Below are 19,463 nucleotides of genomic sequence, written 5' to 3' on the forward strand. Positions count from 1 at the left end.
ATCCTACTACACCCCTGCTCCTTGCATTGCTGTAGACTGTGGGACTCCAGCATGGGCGACCAATTAGAGATGCACCGAATCCAGCCTTTTTCAGCATGATTCGCCCAAATCCTTCTGCCCAGCCGATCCAAATCCTAATTTGAATATGCAAATTAGGGACTGGGGGGAAAATCACGTGATTTTTTGAAACAAAACAAGAAAGTAAAAATGTTTTCCCCTTCCCAACCCTAATTTGCATACGCAAATTAGGATTTGGTTTCGGTATTCGGCTGAATCTTTCACAGAGGATTTGGGGGTTCGGCCAAATCCAAAATAGTGTATTCGGTGCATGCCTACAACCAATGACACCCCAGATTGGGTGAACTACAATTCCCAGCATCCGAATGATATCCTTATGCACATTTTGCAAAAGCAGCACTTGCACCAGGGATGAGCATATGTAGGCTGGTGGCAATGGGAACTGGAGCTCAAGAGTATTTATTACTGTTCAGTATATTTTTGCATTGACAATTTGAGTGTCATACATACCTAAAGACAGACGGGTTTCCTATGGTGGCCTCTAGAGGTTTTAAGGTTGCTTGTGCTTTACAGGCACCTATTATCCTTTACTTGTCCTGCAAAGAACTGGTCTATTGAGTGTAGAGAATGGTGCAGTTGTAGAACAACACCTGCTGTTGCTATAACAGTTTATTTACTCTCATATTAACCACTGTCATATTAACCAGACCAGGCTTCCGGTTGGTTCTTGCTTAAGGCTGGGGGGTCCAGGTGCCTATAATCACCGGAGAGTCATTAAAGCAATGACAGCGGCCAAGAGATTTTGGACAGTCATTCAATTCAGCAGCTTTGCATCTGGTTGGCACGGAGCAGTGATCATGCTGTACAATTTCTCTGGCTGGGATGCGGAGCCGTATGCTCCATCTGTATCCAGTTAAGCGAAGGAATTTTGTTTTTCCCCATTTGAGGCAGAAACTGGAAGTGGATCCAGTGATCTTGTTTGTTTATTTATGTTTGCCTTTCAATGGGTCAGTAGCAGGGTAATAGCCACAAGCTGAACTTCATGCATCGATGAGTCTCGTCAACCTTCATTATTGCGTTACTGAGTCATCCTGGGGATATTTGGGGTTTTCTGGGTAAAGCGAATGACTCTATCTCTCTCGCCATTGTATCACAATAGATACTTATCTGCTTGTTTGTCAGATGTTTCAGCAGGGCCGGATTTACATTGTGTGCGCCCCTAGGCCCACTGCCGTTCATTGCCCCTGTGCCCTTCCCTTTATTAATGAAAATGTTCATCATCTGGACTGGAGCAATGGAGAATGTAATACATGATTTGTATCTCCAGCGCATCCCCTGTGTTTTTGAACCAATGTGGGTTGGGCAGCGTGCTGCCCCCCTAAAGTCCTGCCGTCCTAGGCCCATGCCTAGGTGGCCTTTCCACAAATCCGGGCCTGTGTTTCAGAGGCAATCCGGAATATGTTTGGCATGCATGGAACTCATTAATCACATTTACATGTTAAAATGGTCCTCTGTAAAGGACAACAAAAGCCTAAAGACTGAGTTGGCCATCAGGAGCTGCTCAGTGTGAATGTATATGGCCCAAAGTGACGGCATTAAATAAAATTCAAACAGAGGCCCGTGCAGATTCATTGGTAGAGAACAACAATGGGCCAATGTGATACTTGCCTCTCAAGTTTAGCTCTATATACTGTCCAATAAACTACTCATTTAATTTAAGTTGCCAGATCAATTTGGACCATGGGTAGCTTAAAGGGGTGGTTTACCTTTAAGTAATGCTATAGAATGGCTAATTCTAAGCAACGTTTCAATTGGCCTTCTTTTTTTATAGTTTTTAATTATTTGCTTTCTTCTTCTGACTCTTTCCAGCTTTTAAATTGGGGTCATTGACCCCATCTAAAAACAAATGCTCTGTAAGGCTACACATGTATTGTTATTACTACTTGTTATTGCTCATCTTTCTATTCAGGCCTCTCTAAGGGCAAGGCCCTTATGTTGCGTTTTTAAAAACGATCCGTCGGGCATAAATACGCCAATTAAACCACATGTGACCATCAACATGCGCTTTTCAAGACGTAGGTTTCTTTTCCCAATATGTACTTCTCATTGTTCTCGTTCCCCATAATTCCGCTTGCTAGGAATAGAAAAGCTACTTAAAAATAGAAAAGCTATTTACATGCAAAATGGAGCAGGAATGATCGTCAATGCACAACGTAATTACGTCACCGGCCTAATACGCCTGTAAAAACGTATATGCGTCACCTCGCGAGAATTTGGATGCCATATTTAAAATATGCTGCATATTAGCGTAAAGTGTGGTTTCAAACGTGCTCCCATAGATTTCGTCGTTTCTTGACTTTTTGGCGTTTCTGCTGAAAAAACGCCAATACTGGCATCCCATGGCGGATTTTGGCTTGCAAGTGCCCTGTGAGAATTGCCATAGTGCGTTTTCCATTCGTTTTAGTGGTAGTGCAGTTTATGTGTATTTACACCCGGCAGAGATTTTTTAAAAACGGAATGTAAAAATGCCACGTCTGGCCTTGCCCTTATTCATATTCCAGTCTCTTATTCAAATCAATGCATGGTTGCTAGGGGAATTTGGAGACAAGCAATCAGATTACTGAAATTGCAAACTGGAGAGCTGCTGAATTTAAAAACTCAAAATCTCAAAATATCACTCTTTACATCATAGAAAATGTTAATTTAAAGGTAAACAACCCCTTTAATATGTGGCCAGATCTGAACCCCAATATTCCAAAGGAGCGGGGGTGGGGGTGTGCCTGGCATGGACATCCATCCCTCTGTGTGCACCTATGGCAATTTTTACTTGCATCTGTCAGCTTGTTTCCCAGGGATCCCTTGCACTGCCCATGGGCTGATCACCCTCTCCTGCATGCTCATGCTCATTTTTCCAAACGGTTCAGCCTTTCTAACTGTATATGATGAAATATTATCCTGGGAGTGGACACGGTATGCTCTATGAGTGGTTGCTAAGGCTAGGCATCCAAGCAACCAGTGTGTATCTACAATAAAATAATAATCATTCAAAACAAACAATAGTTAATGTAAGTTCTCCTTGCATTGGTTACCGTAAAAATATCACCCCACCCATCCACTTTTATTTTCCATCTAGTTTTATTTGTGTGAATGGAAATAATATTTGCATACCTCCCAACAGTCCCGTTTTTAGAGGGACAGTCCCTCTTTTGACAGCTCAAAGTGCAGTCCCTTATTTGTACTGAACAGCCAGAAAAAGAAACAACGTTTCTAACTTAATTGGCTTTTGCCAGAGAGCCCAGAACAGTCACAGCAGCAGATAAGATCCTTTTGTAACAATTTTGAGATAAGTAAATAAGTAATTGTAACAATATAAGATAACAGGTGCCTTAGGAAAAGTTAGACTCGCAGCTTAAGGGTCTGGTCACACGGGAAGATTCTGGGAGATTAGTCGCGCGGCAACTGATCTCCCCGATCTGCCTTCCGCCGGCTAAAAGGAAAATCACCTGGGGGCAGGCACACAGAGAGCTTTGTTTTCCGAAGTCTACATAATTGCCTCACGAGGAAACTTCGGGCGACTTTTTTGTCCCTCTTTTTATTTCCAAAATGTTGGGAGGTATGTAGTTTGCTTTTCAACATCAGTGTGCACAGAGTGGTGGGTGAACATCACTAGTGAATTATGAGTGCATACGGCATGCTCTGGGTGCTCTGGGCTCAGCTTAGAGGGGACAGTTGTACAATATTTTATTTTTTTGCTAAAAAAGAAAACTCTTGTCCTTGCCAAACTGTATCTGCATTTGCTTCACACTAACTTCACCCATGATCTCAAACCAGGGAGCCCCCAATCCATCCCCCCACTCACACACGCTGCTCCCCCGTTAGAGATGGCGGGGGGTAGGAACTGAAAGGTAATGTAGCATAAAGGCTTGTGTATACTGAATCCATCTGGTAGAGCAACTTCACAGCAATGTTTTCTTAGAGAATGAGGCCCTGGTTCAATAAAGGGAGAGCTCCCAGCTGCCAACAGGCCTGGATTTCCAGCTTGGGTACCCCTAGGCCGCTGGGTCTTAGCGCCTGCACAACCTCCTTGGGCACATTCCCCCCATGTGTCAGTGAGCTTCTTCGATTGCGGCTGGGTGGCATGCCGCCCCTAAAATCTTGCCCCCTAGATCCCGGCCTCACCATAAATCCGGGCCTGGCTCCGAACCTTTAAAGGAGAACTAAACCCTCCAAATGAATATAGTTAAAAATGCCATATTTTATATAATGAACTTATTGCACCAGCCTAAAGTTTCAGCTTGTCAATAGCAGCAATGATCCAGGATTTCAAACTTGTCACAGGGGGGTCACCATCTTGGAAAGTGTCTGTGACACTCACATGCTCAGTGGGCTCTGAGCAGCTGTTGAGAAGCTAAGCTTAGGGCTCGTCACTAATTATCCAGCAGAAAATGAGGTTGGTCTGTAATATAAGCTGATGCTACAGGTTTGCTGATTATTAAATTCTGATGCTAATTGCACTGGTTTCTGTGCTGCCATGTAGTAATTATCTGTATTAATTACTAATCAGCCTTATATTGTGACATTTCTATTCTATATGTACTGTATATTGTGAGTGGCTCCCTCTTTTTTGTCCCTCTTTTTATTTCCAAAATGTTGGGAGGTATGCATGAGCTGAAGGGGTACAAGGCTAAACCAATTAAATAACAAAGCCAGTTGAACCAACTTAATGAAGCAGCGGTTGAATCCAGCCCATTCTAACTTCTGTTCCTGCTTTTCTCTGACCTCAGCGCTGCGCTATTGAATTGCATAAATCAGATTTATAGTTGGCGTTGGCCAAGAGTAACACTAGAACAGACGAGGCCGAAGTTGCGGTGATTTCAGGGAAAGCTTTCCAATAAAGCTCCTTTTAGTTAAACACAATCACACATTATATTTCACTTCGGCTAATAATGCTGCCCGCACTTTATTCATCGCACTGATGTCAGCCTTCTAATAAAAGGCAAAATCCTCTGCAAATCCCAAAAAATAACAGATTATAAAACCTTTTAGAGCTCCCACTTTTCTCTTTTGAAAACTGCAGCCGTTTCCTATTAACCATCTGCATGCCTGGCATTTTCTCACATTAAATATTAGCCCCAATGGGCCGGTCAGTTCCTTTGTTGTACTGCCTGATCGCATTTCCATTATTTGCCATGATGTTATGCATGGTGCTTCTCAGCCCAGTCCCAAAACATGCTCCTGCCGATGCTCCAGGGCCGTATTTATATATAGGCCCCCGAGGGCCTGTGCCTAGGACGGCACAGTTTTCGGGGTGCCTATTTTTTTATTTTTTTTTTAAAAAACCTCCCCACCCTCCGCTACGGATTTCCATAGGAAATCCGGTGTCGGGGCTGATGGGGTCCAAGGAACACTGCGGAAGTGATGTCACACTCACATCGGGCTGACGTCACTTACGCTGAGCGCATCTCATGACATCAGCGCGTACAGCACGTGACATCATCAAGTATGACATAGGGGCGTGTTTAGGTCCAATGCCTAGGGCGCCATCGGAGCCCTGCGATGCTCCAATTTATTTGAATTGGAAACAGCTAGAACAGTTATGGGGCTGGTACCATTGGTACCTTGGGACTTCTGGATAATGGAGCTTTCTGTAATGTGTATCTTCATATTTTGTCTACTAGAAAATCATGTAAACATTAAATAAACCCAATAAGCTGGTTTTGCTTCCAATAAGGATTAATTATATCTTAGTTGGGATCAAGTACAAGCTACTATTTTATTATTACAGAAAAAAAGGAAATTGTTAAAAATTTTGATTATTTGGATAAAATGGAGTCTATGGGAGACGGCCTTCCTGTAATTTGGAGCTTTCTGAATGGGTTTCCAGATAATGGATCCCATACAAAGGCATTTGAACCAAAAATGCTCTATTGATAGGGTTGGAGAGAGAGAGGGTTGGACTGACCTGTCAGGATCCCAGGGGATCTCTAAGCTGGCCTGGGTCAACCTGGCTTCCCTGGTTTCCTAAAACAGATTATATATAGTGAGTGTCAGTATAGGTTTTTATACAGGTTGATTCTGGACATAAGTATGGGCTGATGGGAGTTTTCCTAGTCTTTAGCCCACTAAGACCCCTGAAACTCTGGCAGTTCAGTCCCACCCAGTTTATGCCAATACTGTTAATAGTAAAGACAATATAACAATTCATACTTTAACCAAGGGCATAAAGTCTAGAGGCCACAAAACAAATTATCCGCCTTACTTTAAAACCACCTGTAAAACTGTAACCCTAAATGCCAGCACCCTGTGCCCTAAATATCAGATTCCTTTCCAGGCACAGGCATAGCCTAACCCTAATATAATAATAGACAAGACAAAGCTGGTGCCCATATCTCTAGCCAGGACTAAAGGGGTTAACTGTGAATGTAGGAAGGCGTGCATGTTATTTTAGCTCCCAGTGTAACTGTGCCCTGCTATGGGAGCCATGTGGGTGCAAGCATGGAGCACTCAGCCATTGGCTGAATCACAAGCAGAAGATCCCACACAAAGAAGCTCTTTATCTCCAGTAGCCTCTTTCCCTAACCATAGTGATCCGGCTACAGAGAAAAGAAAATAGCAGGCAGACTTCTCTAATGGAGCTGTGGGCAGATGAAATCATCCTGAACTGTAAGTTTTAACAGAACGAGTATCCCCAGGCCGGATATCAGGGCAGTTCCCACTTGCAGTCTCTCTTTCCTGCTCTGTTGCTGTAAATTAAGTCTTTGGGTCACATGAGTCTCTGACATATTGGCGACTCATTGTTCTTCCAGGTCAGTTGAGGGTAGATCGGTGCTGATGAATCCAGCCCAACGACCGTGGTAATCAGTAGTATAACTAGATATTACTGGGTCACAGCAAATTATTTTTCAGGCCACCAAAATGTCTTGATGTTGACCTGTTTTACCAATATCTATTGAAATTGTACATGAATTAGGATCTCCAAACGTCCCGGGCAGCCGCAGGGTCTGCTTCCTTTGTAGTTACACCCTGCAGTGATGTTTATGTTCAGTCGGCATGTAGTAGATATGAATTATCCGTGGGATGCATTTTAAAAGGAAGTTTCCATTTAATAACCACTGGGATTGAATAAATTCTAATTCTGTACAGTATTATTTATACGCACTTCCTTTGTTTCACTGATTAGCAATTATGAGCATCTTTCTAGTAAGTTTTTGCTTCTGGGGGTTGCCATTTTGTTTTCCTGAAATGCGTGTTCCTGAAAGACTGGCGCTGATGTAAAGTTGTCTCTGTTTCAGGAAGTTGCTTTATTGGCACCTGAGAGTCCCTGTAGTGTAACAGAACCACTAGCACTCCTGCTATAGTACCCCTACTACTCCCAGCTCTACTCTTGATGTTAGGGGATGTTGGGAGTTACAGTTCTGCTGCTACAACCCCTAGGGGGGTACATGTGTCTCATTCTTGCAATTTAACCCAAGGATCAAGTCCTAAAGGAATTCTGTCATGATTTTTATTTTGTCGTTTTTGTTTTTAAATTACACTATGTATACCGCAAATAATTTCCTCTACCAAATACATTTTTATTCCTGAACCAACAAGGGTATTTTTTTTGTTGTTGTTATATTGGTGTGTAGGTGCATCTCAGTTCATTTTGCCTTGTCATGTGCTTTCAGAAAGAGACAGTGCTGCACTATGGAACTGCTTTCTGGCAGGCTGTTGTTTCTCCTACAAGATGTAACTGAAGGTGTCACAGTGGGACCTGGATTTTTATTATTGAGTGTTGTTCTAAGGTCTAGAAGGAAGCTGCAATCTGGTTACCTTCCCATTGTTCTGCTGATGGGCTGCTGGGGGGATAAGAGAGGAAGATCATATCACTCCAACTTGCAGTAAAGAGTGACTGAAGTTTAGCAGAGCACAAGTCACATGACTGGGGGCACCTGGGAAAGTGACAATATTTCTAGCCCCATGTCATATTTCTAAATGATATATTTAAAAAATGGATTTCAGAAGTCTGCTGGAGCAGCACTTTTAACTGATGTGTTTTGAAAATAACATGTTTTCCCATGACAGTATCCCTTTAAAGGAGAAGGAAAGGCTTCATACACTTGGGGGTGCCAAATGTTAGGCACCCCCAAGTGATTGTATTGACTTACCTGAAACCCCAGGCTGGTGCTCCTATCAGCAGAAAACTGCAGTTGCCCGGGGTTATACCAGTGAGCACCACGGAGTGATCCTCTTCTGTCTTTCCTTTCTTTGCTCGGCTGCACATGCGCAATAGAACGAAAGGCCAAACTTTAACTAAAAAGTCGGCTATTTCATTCAACTGCGCATGCTTCTGCCACGGGAAATTTAAAGAGAGAAGAAGGCGCAAGAGGATGGCTCCGTGGTGCTCACTGGTATAACCCCAGGCCGGTGCAGTTTTCTGCTGATAGGAGCAGCGACCCGGGGTTTCAGCTAAGTCAATACAATCACTTGGGGTGCCTAACATTTGACACCCCGAATGTACAAAGACTTTCCTTCTCCTTTAAGGACTAGCTACAGGACTTGTTGACCCTACTCTAAAGTTAGCAATGCTTTGTGCCAGTTTTTTTTACACTTTGCAACCTGGCAGTCAGAGGAACTTCTTACCCAAAACACATCCTTTTAGCCCTGAGTATCTAATGATTCTGATACCAGTGTGGGGCCCAGGCATATCAACCTTACTAGCCTGAACATTCCATGACTTCCCTCCTCTCACAATGAAGAGTCATTTATATTTCTGAAGGTGAAAATGCCTTTCTGCTAAAGAGGTGACCTCTTGTTCTGTGTATATTATTGCCAGCAAAGAGCCCCCCTGAGACTTGCCCCCGTGACCTCTAACATATTTGGAAAGAGTCGCCCTCTCCCCTCACAAGCACCTAGAGAAAACAAACCCACATCTGACAGGCTTTCCTTGTGGCTTAAATCTCCTGCATTTATCTCACTCGCCCTGTAGGTGCCAAATCCCACAAAAGTACAGGGTTATTAGACAGCGTTGATTAATACATTTTCTGCAAATATGATGATGTCATAATACTTTGTAGAACTAAGACTAAAACGCTAAATTCTTCTGTTCCTTGCAAATTATGCAACGCTATAATAACAACAACAACAACAACAAAATAAATACAGGGTTACCTGCTCAAGAGCTTACACTCTAAAGGGTGGAGAATTATTGGCATTCTTCTTCTGCCTAATTCTTTTTCTTTTTCTTTCTTTTTCATTTGAAAGCTGGAAGGACGAAGAAGAAAAGGGCAAGTAATTCAAAAGCTATAAAAAATGAAGACCAGTTTAAAAGTTGCTTTGAATTTTCTGTAACTTACTAAACCTTAACTTAAAGGTGAACAACCCCTTTAAACGTGCCGAAATTACAAATTGCTATTTCAAAGGAAATGCAGTGAGAAGGATTCTGGTTAGTTCTAAACAATACCATAAGGGGTAGATTTATCAAGGGTCGAATTTCGAGGTGATGGGAGTTACATCAAGCTCCCATCACCTCGAAATTCGAATAAAAAAAGAGGAACCGAAAATTATTAAAAAAATCTAATTTTCTAACTTTGGGTGAATAGGCTGTATTCTATCGTTCGATTCAAATTCGGATCGTATTCAATGGAATTAGATTTGAAGTTTTTCCCCAAAAAACTTGGATTATTCAAAGTCCACCAAATGACTCCAAGTTGGTTCTAGGAGGTCCCCCATTGGCTAAAACAGCAATTCGGCAGGTTTTAGATGGTGACTAGTCGAAGTACATTAAAGTTACCTCGGAGTTCGAATTTAAAAATTCCATTTTTACATTTTGACCCTTGATAAATCTGCCCCTAAGAGTTTTCTTGTTCATTACCGGTTGCGTCCAATCAAAAGCAACTGCTTATATCTTGAAAACTAGAGAAAAAAATATAATTTATGTAATATTCTCTAGTTGCATTTGTTTTGAGTCAATATGGTTGTTTTTTGGAAGCTTCTGTGAGTAATATATCTGCTTTCCCTGCACAAATGACCTGGCTATGAAATGCTCACTGTTCCAAAGCCCGAGTATATTTATTTGTACAAGATCACAATTCCCAGAAACAGGAAAAGACTTTAGCAAAACAAAACGGCTCTTGAAGCCTTGGTCGCCCTCCAGTTCGTCAGCTTCGGATTGTTTGAAGTCCCATCACATTGTTTTTCCGGCTCAGTCTGGGACTAGGAGGAGGTTTGGGTTATGGAAAAGAGCCGTCTCTCTCACACATCGTTCTCTCTCTGACTATCTTGTCTTGGGAATAATCCCACTTTGTCTTGTTGCTGGAGCCCTATTGATGGAATGTAACCCAAAGTGAGTGAAGGGCAGCAAGAGCCTCCTGACTGATGAGCAGCTAATGAGATACTTGTGTCTGATCTCAGAACTGTCCCAGGGAAACAACTGGCAGTGGCTGAGCAAGTCATTGAGCAATGGGGTCGGAGCAGCCACTGAATTGAATGTGACTGTGGGTGAGAAGGACATTATACGACCATCACCAGTTATACACAATGTTTTGTGAGGATGTCCTTCTTAACTTACATTCAGAGGTTATTTCCTTGCAATGCTAAGCATGTGTTCCACCGGTTTTCATGTTTTTTTGCCCGCTAGGGAGCACAGTTTCATTACAGCCTGTGGATAAATGTTCGTATATATTTGTTCTTTTGGTAAAGGCATACTGTCATGGGAAAACATGTTCTTTTCAAAACACATCAGTTAATAGTGCTGCTCCAGCAGACTTCTGAACTAAAATCCATTTTTCAAAAGAGCAAACAGACTTTTTTATATTTCATTTTGAAATCTGGCATGGGGCTAGATATAATGTTAGTTTCCCAGGAGCCCCCAGTCATGTGCTCTGATAAACTTCATTCACTCTTTACTGCTTTACTGCAAGTTGGAGTAATTTCACCCCCTCAGCAGCCAAACAACAGAACAATGGGAAGGTAACCAGATAGCAGCGACTTAACACAAGATAACAACTGTCTGGTAGATCTAAGAACAGCACTCAATAAATCAGTAAAATCCAGATCCCACTGCGACACATTCAGTTACATTGAGTAGGAGAAACAACAGCCTGCCAGAAAGCAGTTCCATCGTGCTGGCTCTTTCTGAAATCACATGACCAGGCAAAATGACCTGAGATGCACCTACACATCAATATTACTAAAAAAAAGTACACTTGCTGGTTCAGGAATTACATTTTATATGGTAGACAGGTAGAGTAAATTATTTGCAGTGTAAAGAGAGTCATTTAGAAATAAAAACTACACCATAAAAATCATGACAGAATCCCTTTTTCGCTATCTTTATAAAAGAGCATTATATTTAGAAATAAACAGCAATGTTTAAATAGGGGGAATTCTAGAAAAAGTAAAACATAATTACTATTGGTATTACTGTTGCAGGGAAGCAAATTTAATTCTAGAAATAAAATAATGATATATAGGCGGTAACTTGAGCAGTTGAATTATGTATTTTGAAATGTATTTGTTAGTTTTCTCTCAAATGACTAATTAGGTGAATTTTTACCAAGTGTTATTATTAACATAAGCTCTTATAATGAACTTGTCATAGCAATAGTTTAGCCCAGAACTCCTCAAGCTTGCCAGAGACACATTCTTTTTCCATGGGGTAAGAAAAAGGGATTTTTCTTTCTAACGATTGTGCTGTATCCAGTAAATGGAAAAATTATTATTTTTAAAGGGCAATGTTCCAACACAAGTGTCGCTCATTTCATTTATGGTAATGCTTTGGGGGGGGGGGGTTTGTGCTGAAACCTAAGATATAAGCGGCTGCTGTCCACACAAAGCAATACAGCAACTTACAGTATGTGGAGCAATATGAAGAATGCTTGTGTTGGGGCTTAAGTTGAAATTAAATGGGTATTTATTAAAACTCGTTTTTTCTCATTTTTTTTCAAAAGAAATTGACCAAACTCCCAACCATGAATGGCCTTAAAGGAGAAGGAAAGCTCCAAGACAGTTTATTGCCAACAGATTAGCCACAATCGTGCAAGCTAGAATGCTATATTTATTCTGCAGAATGATTTACCATACCTGAGTAAACAGCTCTGTCTCTGTTTGTTTAGGATAGAAGTTGCCATATTAGCTTGGAGCGATATCACTTCCTGCCTGAGTCTCTCCCTGCTCACTTACAGCTCTGAGCTCAGATTACAGCAGGGATGGGAGGAGGGAGGGGGAGAGAAGCAAACTGAGCATGCTCAAGCCCTGCCCTGGAGGTTTATGCTGAAAACAGCAAGTCTGATACAGAAGCCCATGAGTACACAATATAAGGAAAGAAATGCTGTATTTCTTTTAACAGAGGACTTAGAGCAGCATTACTTTGAGGGTTTACTGGTGTATTTATATAGACCTTTCTGATAAAGCTTACTTAATTTTAGCCTTTACTTCTCCTTTAAAGGAGACATATTATGTAACATGAGACATGTGCCCATGCATTAAAGGGATGGTTCACCTTTAAGTTAACTTTTAGTTAATGGTCAATTCTAAGAAACTCTTCAATTGGTCTTCATTATTTTTTTTTCATAGTTTTTTTTAAAATTATTTACCTTCTTTTCTTTGAAATAGGTGTCACTGACCCCATCTAATAACAAATGCTCTTTAAAGCTACACGTTTATTGTTACTGCTACTTTTTATTACTCATTTTTCAATTCAGGCCTCTCCTATTCATATTCCAGTCTCTTATTCAAATCAATGCATGGTTGTTAGGGTAAGTTGAGCGCTAGCAACCAGATTGCTGAAATTGCAAACGGAAGAGCTGCTGAATAAAATGCTAAATAACTCAAACAATATAAGATTAAAACCAATTGCAAGTTGTCTCAGAATATCACTCTCTCCATCATACTAAAAGTTAATTTAAGGTGAACATCCCCTTGCTTTAAAAAGTGCTATAAAAAGTTGTGTTCTGGTTACTAGGCTGACCTGATAGGGAACTGAAGCCCGTCTCCTGGCCTTGATCGGGAACTGGAGCCTATCTTTGCTTGTGTGACTGCAGGGTTGTGATTGGCTATCCCCCCTCCTACTGTGCTTTTGGCAGGGACCGTTAGGACATGCCCACCCCGCCTTCATTTGAAACACAGACAGGGACCAGTGAAGATCTATAGGGAGCTCCAGTAAAGGCTCCGTTTTTAAAGACAATATTAGTTTACACCCAAAAGTAAAACCAGCACCATATAGTATACATCATTGCCTACAAAATTATTTTTTATATCTATCCTATATGTCTACTTTAATTTAATTAAAAAAAACAGAATGAAAAAAGTTATGACAAAATCGTGCAAAAATTCGAATTGTCACTAGAAAACCACAACTTTTTTGGATTGTCGCACAGAAACCAGTGTCAGAATGCCTGAAACCATCAAAGATCACGAAGGCAAGAAACATCTTCCAGTTGTAAAAAGGGACATCTGCCATTGACTTCTACAGGTTTTAGCTGGAATATTTTTGGATTTGTTGCAGTTTTGTCGTATTTTTTCCTGCGACTTTTTCAGATTTATTGAGACAAATGGTGCATCTTAATGATGCCCAAGTTAAGAGGCAAATGGGGTTGCCTAGATGCCTCTCGCCTCCCCTGGTAAATTCAAGGGCTGATATTTTGATTTTTAAATTGTAATTTTATCTCTTTTAGTGTAAAGGACTCCTGAATTGCTTTGTACTTGCAGCTATACCAATTTAAAATATTTATTTTCATTTACAGGCCTTGTGGACACACCTCCTATATGTGTGATGAGTCAATTTAAACAACTAGACAACCAATGAGAATTTTCTTCCATGCACCAAACCATGGCTGAACCTTCGATTGCCCTCATGTGGATATACCTGGCTACCTTAGTTTTTTTTGAACCTTCAGTTGCTTTTTCTAAAGTTGACAATATCACAAGTGCAAAACCTATCAATGATCTAATTGGGGAAAATCAAATGAAGAACTACTCTGGGAAACCTTCTAAGTTTGAAGTCCCGCAGGTTTTGAATCTGAAGGAAAGTGGAGGAGATCTGTCACATACCAGAATGTCTGGAGAAAGGTTTGGCAGTTACCTCCCAACATCTGTACTTGGTCATGGTGAGGAGCCAGTGGAAAAAACAGAGGATCACATAGAAAATAGCTTCAATGAATTCTTGACTCAGGATAAAAAAAATATGCTGAGTGCAGCTTCTAATAAAGTTAGCCAAATGGGCTCAGGGACTACTGTCAGGCCTGGTGCTGAGGAAGCACTAGTGGAACACACTCTTCTAAAGAGTCAACCAAGTAAATCTGAAATGTTGCAGCTCATCTCGAATTCTGAGAACTTCAACTTAGCCAGAGAGAGTTCTGATAGAAGCAAACTCCCATCAATCAAGGAGAAGTTGTCACCTCACAGTCACGAAGAGTCCTTGCAAATAGAGAATGACATTGAGCATGACAAAGTACAAGAGCAGGGGAAAGAACTCCTTAGTACTGTCCACCCAACTGTTTCAACCATAGCCTTATCCAAGACCACACTGCCATCAGGGCACATCACTCAGATACAGAAATTGCAGATTGAGAGCGGGGAAGACCATTTAAGAAAAGCCCTACAAAAGAACACTTTTGAAGCTCAAGATGACTATCATAGCCGTACCCTCCAGGTCACTTCGGAGGTCGTTAGACAAACCGTTCAAAATAATTTCCTGGATAATAATTTAATTCCAAGAGAGCAAGGTGTGCATCCTTCAGAGAAATATGATGCTGCATACAGAACCACAGAGGGCTACACATCCTTGCAGTTGGACATTGGGCCAGGAGGCAATGAGGTTGTCTCTGCAGATAAAGAATTAAATTACAAAAGCATGGAATATCACAAGGGTGGAAACACTATCCTTGAGGAATCCAAGTCAGAAAATAAAACCGACTTTCCTCATTTTTCTCCTGTTTTTCAAGAGAAACAAATTACAGGTCATGTTCCCCATGGTAGTGATATTCCAACTTCAACCCCTGGAACTTCAGGTCATCTTGTACCATTAAGCCCATCTTTTAAGAATGAATCATCCACACTGAGGCCTTCTCTTAACAAGACCTCCCCATTTGTTGCCTTTGATCCAAGAAGCCATTTTACTCTAGAAGCGAAATCAAGAACCCAGACAGAACAGATTCAGCCTACTTCCACTTTACCAAAAACCTCCAGGACTGAGAATAATAATGAAGCAACCAATGGATTGATTTCTTCTTCACAAGACATACAACCATCTTCTATGCAACCTCATGAAACTCCAACACCAGCAATGCAAACGTTTGGCAAAAGTAAGTGTTTTATACATTTCTTTTCTAACAAAGGGCCAGATTCAATTTGATGAGAAAACTTTTCTTCTAGTTCAATTCTGATAGAGCCAGATGCAGTTCAATGAGAATATGAATATGAAAATTATATTGGTCTATGGACCTTAATTTGGAGAAAAGTTTTCTCTTTTCAAACTGAATCTTGTTGACGTGATAAACCATAAAATAATATTTTCTCTTCAAACTGAATCCAAAGTTTTAGATTCTTTGTGTCTGTCTATGCCATTGCTGTCCAACTGGAGTAAACTGGAGACATATGGGCTGATTATGACCTTCCAAGGGATTTTTATGGCCTCCATAAAATGCTGATATTTATTTTCTTGTATCAGATTCTGAAAAATCTCAAGAGGGAAATGGAAGCTCGTCACAGCCTGCCAAAGGATCTGCAAGTACACAGAAAAGCCCTATGGCAAGCAGTGCACCCCCTGGACTTCTAATGTCTACTACTTGGAAGATGTCAGTGACAAGGCAAAAAGGTACCATTGTTCTTGCGTTCATTAAATTCAAATGTCATTGTTATTACAATGTGTGAGCTTGAAAAACAACAGAAATGGAGGAATGGAACCTGCTGTTTGATGATTCTGTAACTCTGAAGGAATTTCAGTGTTTGGGGGTAATTGGTGCAGAAATGTGTGGTGTATGCTGTTTTACTGGGTTTGTCCATTAATTAAAGTCCTGGTAATAATTAAGGCAGAGAGATCAGTGATTATCAAGAAATATTTCCCCTTTGGGCAACAAAAGTTGCCAATAGCACTGTCAACAGCTTATTGGCCCATGTATTGGGCCCTCCAACGGGCTTGCCCGACCAATATCTGGCCGAAAATACGTTAGATATTAATCAGAAAAGTTTAAAAATCCCGTTGGAGTGAGGACTTCATCTGGACGATAATGTCCTTGCCCCTACAGCCTGTATTTCTTTTGTTGTAATCAGCCCAATATCACCCAACTCAAGGTGGGCATGTCGGCAAAATTGCCACTCATTTGGCGACCTCTTCGAGTGTATGGCCAGCTATAGAATCTGGTATATCCATTAGAATCACATCACTGGGAAGAAGAGGCCAAGATTCAACAGGAATCATAGGGAGAAAGTTGGCTGAATCATTATGACATTAAAGGAGAACTAAAACTCAACCATGAAGTAGGCTAGAAATACACAGTATATGTTGGGGTTTTGTACCAGTCCAAGGCTACACAGCCATATAGTAGGGAATATCCGTGCCCCTGAATATTGCCCCAGTAGCGCCCCATCTTCGTTACTGCTGATCCACAGCACATGCTCTGGGACCATCTCAGACAATATACAATATACATAAAATATAAAGGTCTCAATACAATAATAAATAGTAATTTATTCATCTTAATATAGCAGCTCTGCTTCATAATGTAATAATTAGCTCTGTTGCATCCCTTTCTATAACACACAAACCTAATTTTCTACTTTATTTCCAAAGACCCCTCACCTTAGCTTCCTAACAGCTGCTCAGAGCACACTGAGCATGTGCAGTGCCACTGACACTCATGAGATAGCCTAACAAGATCCAAGATGGCAATCTCACAGGGACAATTTAAGAGGCCTGGATCATCACAGTTATAGATTCTGGCTGGTACAGTATTTATTTCTGTACCAGCCCAGAGGGTCAGCAGCCCTATAACTTTAATGATCCAGGCCTCTTAAATTGTCCATGTTCAGTATATAAAATATAACATTTCTAGCCACGTTTCTTTTTAGGCTTTAGTGATCCTTTTATAATACTACTCTCATTCGCTCATCTCGGTTTTTTTTCCTGGCTAAAGACTTTTTATTACCTTTTTTAGTCCCTTTAACACAAAGTAACTCTTGCAATAACTGTACATAAAAAGAATAGAACAAATTCAAAGAAATTCAATCTGAAAGTCAGAGAGGGAAAAAAAAACATGCGCACGTGTTTTTCTTTTGCCTATAAAATCAAGTTCTACATTTCATAACTCGAATGACTAATGAAGCATGAAAGCATATAGCTGGAAGCATAGAAACACTGGCACGTTATGGGTCTTATACCTGGAGCTTTCCGTTCCCCATTCATGGCAAGTAGAAATGGTTTAAAGAAGTCGAAATAAGCAGAAACAGATGCAAAGAGAAAAGAAGATTAACCCTTTCACATGTCACTGCTGAGTGGAGACTTCTGGAAAGGTTATGGGTTTATTGTACTGACCTTTGAACTGGCCTTCCCATAATACCCCTAATCGTGCCTATTCAATCAGCTTCAAAGGAATAAGGTTTGTATCTAAGATGGGTCTAAACTCCCTGTTAATCAGGTTTTACTTATTGCTTTTCATCAAGGGCAATTTAAGCAAAGAGGTCTATTTTGCCCTGGGCCTTCCACCAAAGAGGGACCTCATAGGCTGAAAATATAAGGGGTCATATACATCTACAAGTGCAGTGAGCAATTTTGATCACAATCACCATATTTGTTTTCATGGATTTCCAACATCATTGCTGTTGCAAGGGAGCATTTTGCCTAATGCAGATGCCAGTCCACCTGGCATTATTTCATGTGTTTGAATCGGGTGATGTCCCATCTCTTTAGGCGCAAGTGTACTGTGCCTATTGGCTCCGGGCATGAAGGGAACCCTGGAGCTACACCTGGTCAGGAGGTGGCAGTAGATCCTGGATTCCCCTTGCGTCAATAGGTGCAGCAGCACTCAATTCGGAACAGAAGGCAGAAAGCAGAGCGCAACTATATAGAAGTGCAAACAGCACATTTTGACTCAAGTACCTTTAAGGAACAGGGGAACTGTGGAGGAAAAGTGTGGGAATGCAAATGGAGCTGTTAGTGGAGGAGCTGTGCATTATCCAGTGTGGAATTAGCCATTGGTCTAAACCCAGTATCCCATTAAAATGAGACATTGCTTATGCCTTTGGCACATTTGAGCACATTTTGAGCTTAATTGTGGCAAGCAGGGTCGGACAGGGGGTCCAGGGCCCACCAGGCCGCAACCTTAAGGGCCCGTTCTTCCTACCTCCGCGGCAAACTCCACTGTGCATGCCCGCCCGCATACCCAGTGCAACAACCCAATGTGCTGCCTGCCCCCTTCCAATGCGCCCCTCGACCATCGCCCACCAACCACTCTGCACCTTGTAATTCCTCCTCCTCCTAAAAACTTGCAGCTGCTGGTCCTGGCAAGGGGCAGCCCTGGGTCTATAGGGCCCACTGGGTTTTCTTCTGGTTTCCCGCTGGCCCCTTCCAACCGTGGAGGTGAGTATACTTACACTGAAATTCTGGGAAACAATATTGTGTTGCAGATATAAAATATGGCAAATCGTGCTGATTTTTTGTATTCAACGGTTTTCTCTCCGTTTTCACAGCAAATCAGTCCCCAGTCTGAACCACAGCCTAAGGGCCAGTGGAACATTTAGCCCCATGGCCAATCAAGTTTATTAAAAATCTTTCCTGTTTAATGTAATGGTGGTGTTACCTTTTCTTAAGCCTGGGGCCACATAAGTTAGGAGGCAGCTACAGCAGCACCAGGTGCCCACAACGAGGACCAGCAATGAAACTAATATCACTCAAGGTCATTGCTGAAATATGGTTTTTGGCTGCTCCCTTGACAAGATCAGCCCAATTTGGCACACCAGCGGGGTGGCGATCCAATTGTTTGGGGCCTCACCTAAAGAATCTTGGCATGTATTGTTGGCTTAAGTTTTTAGAAGTAAAGAATATTTTTTAAACTATACTTGACATGGGACATTATTGGGCATCTAAAGGCTTGTTATTTTGATGACAGAATGAAAACAGCTGCAGGATCTTTAGACCACTCACCTCCTATGCATTCTGTACATGCTGCAGGCATTACAAAGGAGGTCTTATTGAATACAGATTTTCTTGAGATCACAAATACTTCTGCGTCTTCTGTGGCCAGTACCAGGACTACCTTCTTTATACATTTCTCCAATGCTTGATGCTTGGCTTTCTTGTAACAATGCACATGGGCAGGTGGAAAGGGAAATGAAAGGGTAAATGATATTCCTGCTTTATGGATTTAAGAAAAAAACTATCATCTCTCCCTCCCCTCTCCCCAGCGCAGCTCCTTTAATATGTCAGGCTGTATTAGAAAAATAATGAAACTCTGTTTCCTGAATGCTGT

General features: G+C 41.4%; 1 protein-coding gene across 6 annotated transcripts in view; it reads left to right on the forward strand.

Moving 5' to 3' along the window:
- The window catches only part of LOC108714692 (proline-rich transmembrane protein 3), a 62,766-nt gene that overhangs the window by 17,989 nt on the left and 25,314 nt on the right, over positions 1–19,463 (forward strand). For all 6 annotated transcript variants that reach the window (XR_005967073.1, XM_041590866.1, XM_018259123.2 and 3 more), the window contains exons 2-3: positions 13,743–15,302; positions 15,668–15,814. Coding sequence is in view for 5 of the 6 variants with exons in the window: in XM_041590866.1 (XP_041446800.1) it covers positions 13,817–15,302; positions 15,668–15,814 (1,633 nt within the window). In the remaining variant the exon portion in view is untranslated. The remainder of the gene's footprint in view (positions 1–13,742; positions 15,303–15,667; positions 15,815–19,463) is intronic.

This window comes from Xenopus laevis, chromosome 4L (genome assembly GCF_017654675.1).
Source record: "Xenopus laevis strain J_2021 chromosome 4L, Xenopus_laevis_v10.1, whole genome shotgun sequence".
In the NCBI taxonomy this organism is placed as follows: domain Eukaryota; kingdom Metazoa; phylum Chordata; class Amphibia; order Anura; family Pipidae; genus Xenopus; species Xenopus laevis.